The sequence below is a fragment of the Ranitomeya imitator genome, chromosome 7, assembly GCF_032444005.1.
Source record: "Ranitomeya imitator isolate aRanImi1 chromosome 7, aRanImi1.pri, whole genome shotgun sequence".
In the NCBI taxonomy this organism is placed as follows: Eukaryota; Metazoa; Chordata; class Amphibia; order Anura; family Dendrobatidae; genus Ranitomeya; species Ranitomeya imitator.
The window spans coordinates 2,731,431-2,747,836 of NC_091288.1; the positions used below are offsets into that span (position 1 = coordinate 2,731,431).

At 44.1% G+C, this 16,406-nt stretch overlaps 2 protein-coding genes across 2 annotated transcripts in view; one reads left to right on the plus strand and one right to left on the minus strand.

Annotated features, from left to right (window-relative positions):
* The window catches only part of EN1 (engrailed homeobox 1), a 35,684-nt gene extending 30,087 nt beyond the window's left edge, over positions 1–5,597 (minus strand). Inside the window, exon 1 of the mRNA XM_069735296.1 lies at positions 5,046–5,597. Within this exon, the coding sequence (XP_069591397.1) occupies positions 5,046–5,367 (322 nt within the window). The 5' untranslated portion in view covers positions 5,368–5,597. The remainder of the gene's footprint in view (positions 1–5,045) is intronic.
* Positions 5,598–11,651: 6,054 nt separating this feature from the next.
* Positions 11,652–12,281, plus strand: LOC138645777 (nucleolar protein 58-like). The gene has a single exon (XM_069735297.1). It carries the CDS (start codon positions 11,793–11,795, stop codon positions 12,135–12,137), a length of 345 nt encoding a protein of 114 aa, XP_069591398.1. The 5' UTR covers positions 11,652–11,792; the 3' UTR covers positions 12,138–12,281.
* Positions 12,282–16,406: the final 4,125 nt, after the last annotated feature.

Genomic DNA, 16,406 nt, shown 5'->3' on the forward strand with positions numbered 1-16,406 from the left:
AATATACACGGACAGGATTGTTATAATATACAGGGACAGGATTGTTATAATATACAGAGACAGGATTGTTATAATATACAGGGCAGGATTGTTATAATATACACGGACAGGATTGTTATAATATACAGAGACAGGATTGTTATAATATACAGGGCAGGATTGTTATAATATACACGGACAGGATTGTTATAATATACACGGACACGATTGTTATAATATACAGAGACAGGATTGTTATAATATACAGGGCAGGATTGTTATAATATACAGGGACAGGATTGTTATAATATACACGGACAGAATTGTTATAATATACGGAGACAGGATTGTTATAATATACAGGGACAGGATTATTATAATATACACGGACAGGATTGTTATAATATACACGGACACGATTGTTATAATATACAGATACACGATTGTTATAATATACAGAGACAGGATTGTTATAATATACACGGACAGGATTGTTATAATATACAGGGACAGGATTGTTATAATATACACGGACAGAATTGTTATAATATACGGAGACAGGATTGTTATAATATACAGGGACAGGATTATTATAATATACAGGGACAGGATTGTTATAATATACACGGACACGATTGTTATAATATACAGAGACAGGATTGTTATAATATACAGGGACAGGATTGTTATAATATACAGGGACAGGATTGTTATAATATACACGGACACGATTGTTATAATATACAGGGACAGGATTGTTATAATATACACGGACACGATTGTTATAATATACAGAGACAGGATTGTTATAATATACAGGGACAGGATTGTTATAATATACCCGGACAGGATTGTTATAATATACAGGGACAAAAATAGGGAAAAAGGAAAAAAATGGGAAGAAAATAAGTCAGCTCACCAATCCCTCAACAGTGCAATGATGTCCATGCACGGAGCCGCCTTGGTCAAGGGCGTAGTCCAGAGCCAGCAATGAAAAAGAAAAAATAATCTCCAGCATGGATCTTCTAAAAAGTCAATTTATTGAAAACACTTAAAAAGGCAAACATTTGCAAAAAAAAAAAAAGATGGAGGTCCCAGGAGGTCAACGCCGACGCGTTTCGACCATCAGGTCTTAGTCATGCCATGACTAAGACCTGATGGTCGAAACGCGTCGGCGTTGACCACCTGGGACCCCCATCTTTTTTTTTTTTTTTTTTGCAAATGTTTGCATTTTAAAGTGTTTTCAATAAATTGACTTTTTAGAAGATCCATGCTGGAGATTATTTTTTCTAATATACAGGGACAGGATTATTATAATATTCATCGTCAGGATCGTTATAATATACAGGCACAGGATCGTTATAATGTACAGGGACAGGATCGTTATAATGTACAGGGGTAGGACATATATAATATACAGGGACAGGATTGTTATAATATACAGGGACATGATCGATATAATATACAGGACAGGATTGTTATAATATACAGGACAGGATTGATATAATATACAGGACAGGACTGTTATAATGTACAGGTACATGCTTGATATAATGTATAATGGATTGTTATAATGTATAGTTACAGGCTTGATATAATGTACAGGGACCGGATTGTTATAATGTTCAGGGGCAGGCTTGAGGATCGTTATAATATACAGGACAGGATAATTATAATATACAGGGACAGGCTTGATATAATGTACAGGGCAGGATCGTTATAATGTTCAGGGACAGGATCGTTATAATATACAGGGACAGCATTGATATAATGTACATTTATTGGCTTGATATTATATACAGGACAGGATAATTATAATGTTCAGGGACAGGATTGATATAATACACAGGACAGGATCGTTAAAATATAGAGGACAGGATAATTATAATATACAGTTACAGGCTTGATATAATGTATAATGGATCGTTATAATGTTCAGGGACAGGCTTGATATAATGTATAATGGATCGTTATAATGTACAGTTACAGGCTTGATATAATGTTCAGGGACAGGCTTGATATAATGTACAGTTACAGGCTTGATATAATGTACAGGGACAGGATCGTTATAATGTACAGGAACAGGCTTGATATAATGTATAATGTACAGGGACAGGCTTGATATAATGTATAGGGACAGGATCGTTATAATGTACAGGTACAGGCTTGATATAATGTATAATGTACAGGTACAGGCTTGCTATAATGTATAATGTACAGGGACAGGCTTGATATAATGTATAATGTACAGGGACAGGCTTGATATAATGTACAGGGACAGGATCGTTATAATGTACAGGTACAGGTACAGGCTTGATATAATGTATAATGTACAGGGACAGGCTTGATATAATGTATAATGGATCGTTATAATGTTCAGGGACAGGCTTGATATAATATACAGGTACAGGCTTGATATAATGTATAATACACAGGGACAGGCTTGATATAATGTATAATCTACAGGTACAGGCTTGCTATAATGTACAGTTACAGGCTTGATATAATATACAGGTACAGGATCGTTATAATGTACAGGTAGAGGCTTGCTATAATGTATAATGGATCGTTATAATGTTCAGGGACAGGCTTGATATAATGTATAATCTACAGGGACAGGCTTGATATAATGTATAATCTACAGGGACAGGCTTGATATAATGTATAATGTACAGGGACAGGCTTGATATAATGTATAATCTACAGGGACAGGCTTGATATAATGTATAATCTACAGTTACAGGCTTGATATAATGTATAATGTACAGGGACAGGCTTGATATAATGTATAATCTACAGGGACAGGCTTGATATAATGTATGATCTACAGGGACAGGCTTGATATAATGTATAATCTACAGGGACAGGCTTGATATAATGTATAATCTACAGGGACAGGCTTGCTATAATGTATAATACACAGGGACAGGCTTGATATAATGTATAATCTACAGGGACAGGCTTGCTATAATGTATAATCTACAGGGACAGGCTTGATATAATGTATAATCTACAGGGACAGGCTTGATATAATGTATAATCTACAGGGACAGGCTTGATATAATGTATAATCTACAGGGACAGGCTTGATATAATGTATAATCTACAGGGACAGGCTTGATATAATGTATAATCTACAGGGACAGGCTTGCTCTAATGTATAATCTACAGGGACAGGCTTGATATAATGTATAATCTACAGGGACAGGCTTGATATAATGTATAATCTACAGGGACAGGCTTGCTCTAATGTATAATCTACAGGGACAGGCTTGATATAATGTATAATCTACAGGGACAGGCTTGCTCTAATGTATAATGTACAGGGACAGGCTTGATATAATGTATAATGTACAGGGACAGGCTTGATATAATGTATAATCTACAGGGACAGGCTTGCTATAATGTATAATCTACAGGGACAGGCTTGATATAATGTATAATGTACAGGGACAGGCTTGATATAATGTATAATCTACAGGGACAGGCTTGCTCTAATGTATAATCTACAGGGACAGGCTTGATATAATGTATAATCTACAGGGACAGGCTTGATATAATGTATAATCTACAGGGACAGGCTTGCTCTAATGTATAATCTACAGGGACAGGCTTGATATAATGTATAATCTACAGGGACAGGCTTGCTCTAATGTATAATGTACAGGGACAGGCTTGATATAATGTATAATGTACAGGGACAGGCTTGATATAATGTATAATCTACAGGGACAGGCTTGCTATAATGTATAATCTACAGGGACAGGCTTGATATAATGTATAATGTACAGGGACAGGCTTGATATAATGTATAATCTACAGGGACAGGCTTGCTCTAATGTATAATCTACAGGGACAGGCTTGCTCTAATGTATAATCTACAGGGACAGGCTTGATATAATGTATAATGTACAGGGACAGGCTTGCTCTAATGTATAATCTACAGGGACAGGCTTGATATAATGTATAATCTACAGGGACAGGCTTGATATAATGTATAATCTACAGGGACAGGCTTGCTCTAATGTATAATCTACAGGGACAGGCTTGATATAATGTATAATCTACAGGGACAGGCTTGCTCTAATGTATAATGTACAGGGACAGGCTTGATATAATGTATAATGTACAGGGACAGGCTTGATATAATGTATAATCTACAGGGACAGGCTTGCTATAATGTATAATCTACAGGGACAGGCTTGATATAATGTATAATGTACAGGGACAGGCTTGATATAATGTATAATCTACAGGGACAGGCTTGCTCTAATGTATAATCTACAGGGACAGGCTTGCTCTAATGTATAATCTACAGGGACAGGCTTGATATAATGTATAATGTACAGGGACAGGCTTGATATAATGTATAATCTACAGGGACAGGCTTGATATAATGTATAATGTACAGGGACAGGCTTGATATAATGTATAATCTACAGGGACAGGCTTGATATAATGTATAATCTACAGGGACAGGCTTGATATAATGTATAATGTACAGGGACAGGCTTGATATAATGTATAATCTACAGGGACAGGCTTGATATAATGTATAATCTACAGGGACAGGCTTGATATAATGTATAATGTACAGGGACAGGCTTGATATAATGTATAATCTACAGGGACAGGCTTGCTCTAATGTATAATGTACAGGGACAGGCTTGATATAATGTATAATCTACAGGGACAGGCTTGATATAATGTATAATGTACAGGGACAGGCTTGCTCTAATGTATAATGTACAGGGACAGGCTTGATATAATGTATAATCTACAGGGACAGGCTTGATATAATGTATAATCTACAGGGACAGGCTTGCTCTAATGTATAATGTACAGGGACAGGCTTGATATAATGTATAATCTACAGGGACAGGCTTGATATAATGTATAATGTACAGGGACAGGCTTGCTATAATGTATAATGTACAGGGACAGGCTTGATATAATGTATAATCTTCAGGGACAGGCTTGATATAATGTATAATGTACAGGGACAGGCTTGCTCTAGCGTCCCCGGGCCCCCGTGCGCTCTGCCCCGCAGCTCCCCGGGCACTCACCGGAGGACGGCCGGTCGGAGTAGCGGGTGCAGTACACCCAGGCGGGCCACACCATCGGGTCGCTCTTGTGTGCCGGGGGTCCCGGGTTGGGGTCGCCGGAGCTCTCCGAGGTGGAGTCGGAGTCCGGGCTGGGCGCCGGGTTGCCCTGGCGGGTGTGCAGGGGGCTGACGTTCTCCCGCCCGGGGGTCTCCTTCCTGCAGCCGAAGTCTGGACGTAGAATATTGTCTATGAAGAAGTTGGTGGTCCTCTGCGGAGGCGGCGGCGAGACCCCGTTATCCGCGTCACTGGGGGCTCCGGGACTCTGCTCCGTCTGATCCTCCATGGTGACACCCGGCAGCCCCGGAGCCCACCCGGCCGGGGACCCCGAGGAGGCAGCGCCTGTGAGCCCGACACTGACGGTGCTACAGCCCGGAGCGCCTCATCACCGGCCGCCGGCAGATCGAGCAACCCGCGACCCCCGATCACCGTCAGCAGCGCGATCCGTGCGCACCGCGATCCGTGCGCTCCGCTCCGCGCTCCGACTCCGCTGCCTCTGCTCTGCAGACTACCGGAAGCGCCAGAGAACTACTACACGTGTGACCGACCAATCAGACGCCGCGGAGGACGCCGACATTCCGCCAGCGACCAATCTGAGCGCACGGAGCCGAGCCCGAAATATCAATGTCACCGAACACAGGAGACGAGGAAGAAGAAGGAGAAGAGGAAGAAGAGGGAGAAGAGGAAGAAGAAGAGGAAGAGGGAGACGAATAGGAAGAGGAAGAAGGAGAAGAAGAAGAGGTAAGAGAAGAGGAAGAGGGAGACGAATAGGAAGAGGAAGAAGAAGAGGGAGAAGAAGGAGGAGAAGAGGAAGCAGAAGAAAAGGGAGAAGGAGAGGAAGAAGAGGAAGAGGGAGACGAAGAGGAAGAAGGAGAGGGAGAAGAAGGAGGAGAAGAGGAAGCAGAAGAAAAGGGAGAAGGAGAGGGAGAAGAGGAAGAGGGAGACGAATAGGAAGAGGAAGAAGAAGAGGGAGAAGAAGGAGGAGAAGAGGAAGCAGAAGAAAAGGGAGAAGGAGAGGGAGAAGAGGAAGAGGGAGACGAATAGGAAGAGGAAGAAGGAGAAGAAGAAGAGGTAAGAGAAGAGGAAGAAGGAGAAGAAGAAGAGGGAGAAGAGGGAGACGAATAGGAAGAAGAAGAGGGAGAGGGAGAAGAAGGAGGAGAAGAGGGAGAAGGAGGAGAAGAGGAAGAGGGAGAAGAGGAAGAGGAAGAAGAAGAGGGAGGAGAAGAGGAAGAAGGAGAAGAAGAAGAAGAAGAGGCATACGAATAGGAAGAGGAAGAAGGAGAAGAAGAAGAAAAGGGAGAAGAGGAAGAAGGAGAAGAAGAGGAAGGGGGAGAAGGAGAAGGAGAAGAGGAAGAGGGAGAAGAGGAAGAGGAAGAAGGAGAAAAAGAAAAGGGAGACGAAGAGGAAGAGAGAGAAGGAGAAGGAAGAAGAAGGAGAAGAAGAAGAAGAAAAGGGAGAAGAGGAAAAAGGAGGAGAAGAGGAAGAGGGAGAAGGAGAAGAAGAAAAGGGAGAAGAGGAAGAAGGAGAAGAAGAAGAAGAGGGAGAAGGAGAAGAAGAGGAAGAAGGAGAAGAAGAGGAAGAGGGAGACGAATAGGAAGAGGAAGAAGGAGAAGAAGAAGAGGTAAGAGAAGAGGAAGAAGGAGAAGAAGAAGAGGGAGACGAATAGGAAGAGGAAGAAGAAGAGGGAGAGGGAGAAGAAGGAGGAGAAGAGGAAGAAGGAGAAGAAGAGGAAGAGGGAGACGAATAGGAAGAGGAAGAAGGAGAAGAAGAAGAGGTAAGAGAAGAGGAAGAAGGAGAAGAAGAAGAGGGAGACGAATAGGAAGAGGAAGAAGAAGAGGGAGAGGGAGAAGAAGGAGGAGAAGAGGAAGAAGGAGGAGAAGAGGAAGAGGGAGAAGAGGAAGAGGAAGAAGAAGAGGGAGGAGAAGAGGAAGAAGGAGAAGAAGAAGAAGAAGAGGGAGACGAATAGGAAGAGGAAGAAGGAGAAGAAGAAGAAAAGGGAGAAGAGGAAAAAGGAGACGAGGAGGAAGGGGGAAAAGGAGAAGGAGAAGAAGAAGAGGAAGAGGGAGAAGAGGAAGAGGAAGAAGGATAAAAAGAAGAGGAAGAGAGAGAAGGAGAAGGAAGAAGAAGGAGAAGAAGAAGAAAAGGGAGAAGAGGAAGAAGGAGAAGAAGAAGAAGAAGAGGGGGACGAATAGGAAGAGGAAGAAGGAGAAGAAGAAGAAAAGGGAGAAGAGGAAGAAGGAGAAGAAGAGGGAGAGGGAAGAGGGAGAAGAAGAAGAGGGAGAAGAAGAAGAGGAAGAGGGAGAAGAGGAAGAGGAAGGAGAAAAAGAAAAGGGAGACGAATAGGAAGAGGAAGAGGGAGAAGAAGAGGGAGAGGGAGAAGAAGAAGAAGAGGAAGAGGGAGAAGAGGAAAAGGAAGAAGGAGAAAAATAAAAGGGAGACGAAGAGGAAGAGGGAGAAGAAGAGGAAGAGGGACAGGGAGAAGAAGAAGAGGAAGACGGAGAAGAGGAAGAGGAAGAAGGAGAAAAAGAAAAGGGAGACGAAGAGGAAGAGGGAGAAGGAGAAGGAAGAGGGAGAAGAAGAAGAAGAGGAAGAGGAAGAAGAAAAGGGAGACGAATAGGAAGAGGAAGAAGGAGAAGAAGAAGAGGAAGAAGGAGGAGAAGAAAAGGGAGAGGAAGAGGGAGAAGAAGAAGAAGAAGAAGAGGAAGAGGAAGAAGAAGAAGAAGAAAAGGAAGACAAATAGGGAGAGGAAGAAGGAGAAGAGGAAGAGGAAGAGGGAGAAGAAGAAGAGGAAGAGGGAGAGGGAGAAGAGGAAGAAGAAGAGGAAGAGGAAGAGGGAGAAGAAGAAGAGGGAGAGGGAGAAGAGGAAGAAGAAGATGAAGGTGAAGAAGGAGAAGAAGAGGAAGTAGAAGGAGAAGAAGAAGAAAAGAGAGACGAATAGGAAGAGGAGGAAGGAGAAGAAGGAGGAGGAGAAAAGGGAGACGAGTAGGAAGAGGAGGAAGAAGGAGAAGAGGGAGAAGAAGGAGAAGAAGAAAAGGAGAGGAAGAAGGAGAAGAGGAAGAGGGAGAAGGAGAAGAAGAATAATAATAATAAGAATAAGAAGATGAAGGTGAAGAAGGAGAAGAAGAGGAAGTAGAAGGAGAAGAGGAAGAAGAAGGAGAAAAGGAAGAAGAAAGAGAAAAAGAAGAAAAGGGAGATGAATAGGAAGAGGAGGAAGGAGAAGAAGAAGAGGAATAGGAAGAAGGAGGAGAAGAAGAAGAAAAGGAAGATGAATAGGAAGAGGAAGAAGGAGAAGAAGAGGAAGAGGAAGAAGAAGGAGAAAAAGAAGAAAAAGGAGAAGATGAGGAAGAGGAAGAAGGAGAAGAAGAGGAGGAAGAAGAAGAAAGAGAAGAAAAGGGAGACGAATAGGAAGAGGAAAAAGGAGAAGAAGAGGAAGAGGGAGGAGGAGAAGAAGAGGGAGAGGGAGAAGAGGAAGAAGGAGAAGAAGAAGAGGAAGAGAAAGAAGAAGAAAAGGAAGAAGAAGAAGAGGAAGAAGGAGAGGAAGAAGAAGGAGAAAAGGAAGAGGGAGAAGGAGTAGAAGAAGAAAAGGGAGACAAATAGGAAGAGAAAGAAGGAGAAGAAGAATAGGGAGAGAAAGAAGAAAAGGGAGATGAATAGGAAGAGGAAGAAGGAGAAGAGGAAGAGGAAGAAGAAAAGGGAGACGAATAGGAAGAGGAAGAAGGAGAAGAGGAAGATGGAGAAGGAGAAGAAAAGGGAGACGAATAGGAAAAGGAAGAAGGAGGAGAAGATGAGGAAGAGGAAGAAGAAGACATAGAAGAAGGAGAAGAAGAAGAAGATGAAGGTGAAGAAGAAGGAGAAGAAGAAGAAGAAGATGAAGGTGAAGAAGAAGAAGAAGAGGAAGAGGAAGAAGAAGAAGAAGAAGGAGAAGAAGAAAAGGGAGACGAAGAGGAGAAAGAAGGAGAAGAGGAAGAAGAAGAAGAAGAAGAGGAAGAGGGAGAAGAAGAGGAAGAGGAAAAAGGAGAATAAGAAGAGGAAGAGGGAGAAGAAGAAGAAAAGGGAGACGAATAGGAAGAGGAAGAAGAAGAGGGAGAAGAAGAAGAAGAAAAGGGAGACGAATAGGAAGAGGAAGAAGGAGAAGAAGAGGGAGAAGAAGAAGAAAAGGGAGAGGAAGAGGAAGAAGGAGAAGAAGAAGAGGAAGAAGGAGGAGGAGAAGAAAAGGGAGACGAATAGGAAGAGGAAGAAGCAGAAGAAGAATATGGAGAAAAAGAAGAAAAGGGAGACGAATGGGAAGAGGAAGAAGGAGAAGAGGAAGAGGGAGAAGAGGAAGAGGGAGAGGGAGAAGAGGAAGAAGGAGAAGAGGAAGAAGGAGAAGAAGAAGACTAAGAAGATGAAGGTGAAGAAGGAGAAGAGGAAGGAGAACAGGAAGAAGGAGAAAAAGAGGAAGAAGAAAAAGAAAAGGGAGACGAATAGGAAGAGGAAGAAGGAGAAGAAAAGAGAGACGAAGAGGAAGAAGGAGAAGAGGGAGAGGGAGAAGAGGAAGTGGGAGAGGGAGAAGAGGAAGAAGGAGAAGAGGAAGAAGGAGAAGAAGAAGACTAAGAAGATGAAGGTGAAGAAGGAGAAGAGGAAGGAGAACAGGAAGAAGGAGAAAAAGACGAAAAGGGAGACGAATAGGAAGAGGAAGAAGGAGAAGTAGAAGAGGAAGAAGGAGAAGAAGAAGAAGGTGAAGAAGGAGAAGAAGAGGAAGAAGAGGAAGAGGGAGAGGAGGAAGAAGGAGGAGGAGAAGAAGGAGGAGAAGAAAAGGGAGAGGAAGAGGGAGAAGAAGAAGAAGAAGAAGAAGAAGAAGAGGAAGAGGAAGAAGAAGAAGAAGAAGAAGAAGAAGAAAAGGAAGACAAATAGGGAGAGGAAGAAGGAGAAGAGGAAGAGGAAGAGGGAGAAGAAGAAGAGGAAGAGGGAGAGGGAGAGGGAGAAGAGGAAGAAGAAGAGGAAGAGGAAGAGGGAGAAGAAGAAGAGGAAGAGGGAGAGGGAGAAGAGGAAGAAGAAGATGAAGGTGAAGAAGGAGAAGAAGAGGAAGTAGAAGGAGAAGAAGAAGAAAAGGGAGACGAATAGGAAGAGGAGGAAGGAGAAGAAGGAGGAGGAGAAAAGGGAGACGAGTAGGAAGAGGAGGAAGAAGGAGAAGAGGGAGAAGAAGGAGAAGAAGAAAAGGAGAGGAAGAAGGAGAAGAGGAAGAGGGAGAAGGAGAAGAAGAATAATAATAATAAGAATAAGAAGATGAAGGTGAAGAAGGAGAAGAAGAGGAAGTAGAAGGAGAAGAGGAAGAAGAAGGAGAAAAGGAAGAAGAAAGAGAAAAAGAAGAAACGGGAGATGAATAGGAAGAGGAGGAAGGAGAAGAAGAAGAGGAATAGGAAGAAGGAGGAGAAGAAGAAGAAAAGGAAGATGAATAGGAAGATGAAGAAGGAGAAGAAGAGGAAGAGGGAGAAGAGGAAGAAGAAGGAGAAAAAGAAGAAAAAGGAGAAGAAGAGGAAGAAGGAGAAGAAGAGGAGGAAGAAGGAGAAAGAGAAGAAAAGGGAGACGAATAGGAAGAGGAAGAAGGAGAAGAAGAGGAAGAGGGAGGAGGAGAAGAAGAGGGAGAGGGAGAAGAGGAAGAAGGAGAAGAAGAAGAGGAAGAAGAAGAAAAGGAAGAGGAAGAGGAAGAAGAAGAAGAGGAAGAAGGAGAGGAAGAAGAAGAAGGAGAAAAGGAAGAGGGAGAAGGAGTAGAAGAAGAAAAGGGAGACAAATAGGAAGAGAAAGAAGGAGAAGAAGAATAGGGAGAGAAAGAAGAAAAGGGAGATGAATAGGAAGAGGAAGAAGGAGAAGAGGAAGAGGAAGAAGAAAAGGGAGACGAATAGGAAGAGGAAGAAGGAGAAGAGGAAGATGGAGAAGGAAAAGAAAAGGGAGACGAATAGGAAGAGGAAGAAGGAGGAGAAGATGAGGAAGAGGAAGAAGAAGAAGAAGGAGAAGAAGAAGAAGATGAAGGTGAAGAAGAAGGAGAAGAAGAAGAAGAAGAAGAAGATGAAGGCGAAGAAGGAGAAGAAGAGGAAGAAGAAGAAGAAGAAGGAGAAGAAGAAAAGGGAGACGAAGAGGAGGAAGAAGGAGAAGAGGAAGAAGAAGAAGGAGAAGAGGAAGAGGGAGAAGAAGAGGAAGAGGAAAAAGGAGAATAAGAAGAGGAAGAGGGAGAAGAAGAAGAAAAGGGAGACGAATAGGAAGAGGAAGAAGAAGAGGGAGAAGAAGAAGAAGAAAAGGGAGACGAATAGGAAGAGGAAGAAGGAGAAGAAGAGGGAGAAGAAGAAGAAAAGGGAGACGAATAGGAAGAGGAAGAAGGAGAAGAAGAAGAGGAAGAAGGAGGAGAAGAAGAAAAGGGAGACGAATAGGAAGAGGAAGAAGGAGAAGAAGAATATGGAGAAAAAGAAGAAAAGGGAGATGAATTGGAAGAGGAAGAAGGAGAAGAGGAAGAGGAAGAGTGAGAAGAGGAAGAGGAAGAGGGAGAAGAGGAAGAAGGAGAAGAAGAAGAGGAAGAAGAAAAAGAAAAGGTAGACGAATAGGAAGAGGAAGAAGGAGAAGAAGAGGGAGAAGAAGAAGAAAAGGGAGAGGAAGAGGAAGAAGGAGAAGAAGAAGAGGAAGAAGGAGGAGGAGAAGAAAAGGGAGACGAATAGGAAGAGGAAGAAGGAGAAGAAGAATATGGAGAAAAAGAAGAAAAGGGAGACCAATGGGAAGAGGAAGAAGGAGAAGAGGAAGAGGGAGAAGAGGAAGAGGGAGAGGGAGAAGAGGAAGAAGGAGAAAAAGAGGAAGAAGAAAAAGAAAAGGGAGACGAATAGGAAGAGGAAGAAGGAGAAGAAAAGGGAGACGAAGAGGAAGAAGGAGAAGAGGGAGAGGGAGAAGAGGAAGTGGGAGAGGGAGAAGAGGAAGAAGGAGAAGAAGAAGAATAAGAAGATGAAGGTGAAGAAGGAGAAGAGGAAGGAGAACAGGAAGAAGGAGAAAAAGACGAAAAGGGAGACGAATAGGAAGAGGAAGAAGGAGAAGTAGAAGAGGAAGAAGGAGAAGAAGAAGAAGGTGAAGAAGGAGAAGAAGAGGAAGGTGAAGAAGGAGAGGAAGAGGAAGAGGGAGAGAAAGAAGAAGAAAAAGAAGAAAAGGAAGAATAGGAAGAAAAGGAATAACAAGAGAAAGAAAAAAGAGAAAGAAGAAGAAGAGGAGGAAGAGGAAGAAGAGGAAGAAGAAGAGGAAGAAAAAGAGGAGGAAGAAGAGGAAGAAAAATAAGAAGAGGAAGAAGAAAAAGGAGAAGAAGAGGAAGAAGAAGAGGAAGAAGAAGAGGTCGAAGAAGAAGAGGAAGAAGAAGAGGAAGAAAAAGAAGAGGAAGAAGAAGAGAAAGAAGAGGAAGAGGAAAAAGAAAAATGAGAAGAAGAGGAAGAAGAAGAAAAAGAGGAAGAAGAAGAGGAAGAAGAGGAAGAAGAAGAGGATGAAGAAGAAGAGGAAGAAGAAGAGGAAGAAGAAGAAGAAAGATTAGAAGAATACAAAAATGAAGAAGGAAGAGAAGAAGAAGGAGAAGAAGGTCCCTGTCCTGGCTTCTGCCCTTGCCTCTGCCCCTGCTTCTGCCCCTGCCACTACCTCTGCACAAGCCTCTGCCCCTGCCCTTGCCCTGTCCTCTGCCCCTGTTCCTGCTTATGCCCTTGCCTCTGCCCCTGCCACTTCCTCTGCCCCTGCCCCTACCTCTGCCCTGGTATCTGCCCCTTCCTCTGCCCCTATCTCTGCCCCTGCCCTTGCCTCTGCTCCTGCAGAGGAAGAAGAGGAGGAAGAAGAAGAGGAAGTAAAAGAAGAGCAAGAAGAAGAAGAGGAAGAAAAAGAAGTAGAGGAAGATGAAGAGGAAGAAGAGGAAGAAATAAAAGAGGAAGACGAGCAAGAAGAAGAATAAGAGAAAGAAGAAGAAGAGGAAAAAAGAGGAAGAAGAAGAAGGAGGAGAAGCAGATGAAGAAGAAGGAGAAGAAGGAAGAGAAGAAGAAGGCACCTGCCCTGACCTCTGCCCCTGCCCCCGCCTCTGCCTCTGCCCCTACCTCTGCACCTGCCTCTTCCCCTGCCTCTACCCCTGCCCTGGCCTCTGCCCCTGCCCCTGTTCTGGACTCTGCCTCTGCCCCTGCCTCTGCCCCTGCCCCTACCTCTGCACCTGCCTCTGCCCCTGCCTCTATCCCTGCCCTGGCCTTTGCCTCTGCCCTTGCCCGTGTTCTGGCCTCTGCCTCTGCCCTTGCCTGTGCCCCTGCCTCTGCCCTTGCCTCTGCTCTTGTCTCTGCCTTTGCCCCTGCCCTGCCTCTGCCCTTGCCTCTGCCTCTGCCCTACCTCTGTCAATACATCTGCCCCTGCCAATACTCCTGCCCCTGCCTCTGCACCTGCCACTGCCCCTACCTTTGCCACTGCCCCTCCCTCTGCCCCTGCCCTTACCTCTGCTCCTGCCTTTGCCCCTGCCTCTGCACCTGCCTCTGCCCTTGCCTCTGCCCATTTGCAGCGCCCCAGAGATCTGGTCGTTGCAGTATGACACTCTGCCACTAAGGGGAGTGATGGTACGTGTCAGGAATCCCCTGATCGCTGCCACCAATTCGTCACGATTCACACCGTGACCGTCACACCTATGTCACGGGTTGGGGTGACTTTAGGCCAACAGACGGCTATCACAGGTGCAGGGGGGCTTATCTTAGTTATCCCTCCACTGCTAACAATGTGATGAGAAAACACACACAAGGCTATTGACCTCTTAGTTTACAGCAGGGGCTTATTCTAGGTATCCCACTGCTTTCAATATACCACAAACTGCAGGGATTTATGTATATCCTGCTTACAGTTCCACTTAACACTTGCAGCTCTCTGGCGCCCCCTTACTCTCAGGTCAGATTAGGTACTGCACCCTGGGTAATTAGTCGCCAGAAAGGCTGCCTGCTATATACTGGCTATTGGGCATGCTGCAGCAACGCGATAAACTACTCCCACTCATGCAGGAACAATAATTATCAACACCGCAGTCGCTACAACATCACCCCAAAAGCCTGCATGGTATCACTGCCACCAGCTTCGATTAAACGGGTCCGAAGCTAACCCAACACAGTAGCGTAATTCTCTTCCAGAGACTTAGGGTACGGTTGTTAGAGCATGGAGAATGAACTAACATATAATAGTATATCCCATAAAAAATTAGGCAGTGCTTTATCAAAAATATTTTATGAAGATGTTACAAATGAGACAATTGCAAATATGTACAAGGGTAATTATGAATTAAACAGGGATTAAATGAGAAAAGGTAACACTCACATGTTCAAAGCATGGCAGGCAACCAGGCTAGTGGAGTTTTTTCCATACGTCCCAGCTCATTGGATGTGCTGCTGGCTTCAGGAGAAGACAAGAAGTCAAGAAGTCTGAGCTGGGGAAGCCTGCCAGACACTTAAAACCTTAAGGCTGTGACATCACAGAAAGGCTGGCTTATCCAGACCCTCCTCTCTCTACATTCTGACTAAACTTTAAACTATTTTCTCTGATTTCTATAACTTCACTACAAAACATGTCAGAGTCATAACAAACCCATCATTCATCTCGGATTAACGTGGGCATTCTAATGAGATCAAATATGTCCTATCTGGGATACATATTTACAGAGAAATCTGTCATGATCCCAATGGCAGGGGATCACAAAAGGACAAGCACACAAAAAAACGGAACAAGCTCTAGGGTGATGGAAACTGAGCTGACCGCGATCCTGAACCTAATTCACAAAACTAGCAGTAGCCGGGGAACGTGCCTACGATGATTCTAGACGTATCGCGCCAGCCGAAGGACTAGCTTCCCCTATTAGAAGAAACAAAGACCTCTCTTGCCTCCAGAGAAACACCCCACAGAAATAGCAGCCCCCCACATGTAATGACGGTGAAATGAGAGGAAAGCACATACGTAGTAATGAAAAGAGATTCAGCAAAATGAGGCCCGCTAAAACTAGATAGCAGAGGATACAAAAGTGAACTGCGCGGTCAGCGAAAAACCCTACAAAAAACCATCCTGAAATTACCTGAACTCATGTGCCAACTCATGGAACATGAGGAGTAATATCAGCCCACTAGAGCAACCAGCAACAAGGAAACACATAACTGCAAGCTGGACTAAAACAAAAATAAAGCAAAACGTGGAACAGGAAAATCAAAAACTTAGCTTGTCCTGATGATTACAGAAGCGGAAAGCAGAGGTAACAAGACACACTGATTACATTGATCGCCGGCGAGGAAATGACAAGAAAGCCAGGTTAAATAGGAAACTCCCATATCCTGATAGAACAGGTGGACACCAGAGACCGCAGAGAACACAAGTCACCCAGTACCATCTGTAACCACCAGAGGGAGCCCAAAAACAGAATCCACAACAGTACCCCCCCTTGAGGAGGGGTCACCGAACCCTCACGAGAACCACCAGGGCGACCAGGATGAGCCCTATGAAATGCACGGACCAAATCAGCAGCATGAACATCAGAGGCAACCACCCAAGAATTATCCTCCTGACCATAACCCTTCCACTTGACCAAATACTGAAGTTTCCGTCTGGAAACACGAGAATCCAAGATCTTCTCCACAACATACTCCAATTCTCCCTCCACCAGCACCGGAGGAGGAGGCTCAAGCGAAGGAACAACAGGTACCTCATACTTCCGCAACAACGACCGATGGAACACATTATGAATAGCAAACGATGCCGGGAGATCCAAACGAAACGACACAGGGTTAAGAATTTCCAAGATCCTATAGGGACCGATAAACCGAGGCTTGAACTTAGGAGAAGAGACCTTCATAGGAACAAAACGAGAAGACAACCACACCAAGTCCCCAACACGAAGTCGAGGACCCACACGGCGACGGCGATTAGCAAACTGCTGAGCCCTCTCCTGGGACAACTTCAAATTGTCCACCACATGACTCCAAATCTGATGCAACCTATCCACCACCATGTCCACTCCAGGACAATCAGAAGGCTCCACCTGACCAGAGGAAAAACGAGGATGAAACCCCGAATTACAAAAGAAAGGAGAAACCAAGGTAGCAGAACTAGCCCGATTATTAAGGGCAAATTCGGCAAGCGGCAAAAAGGTAACCCAGTCATCTTGATCAGCAGAAACAAAACACCTTAAATAAGTTTCCAAGGTCTGATTAGTTCGTTCCGTCTGGCCATTTGTCTGAGGATGGAATGCAGACGAAAAGGACAAATCAATGCCCATCTTAGCACAGAACGTCCGCCAAAATCTAGACACAAACTGGGATCCCCTGTCAGAAACAATGT

Coding starts and splice junctions, on each gene's coding strand:
- LOC138645777 (XM_069735297.1), top strand. CDS start 11,793: ATGGAGAAAAAGAAGAAAAGGGAGACCAATGGGAAGAGGAAGAAGGAG.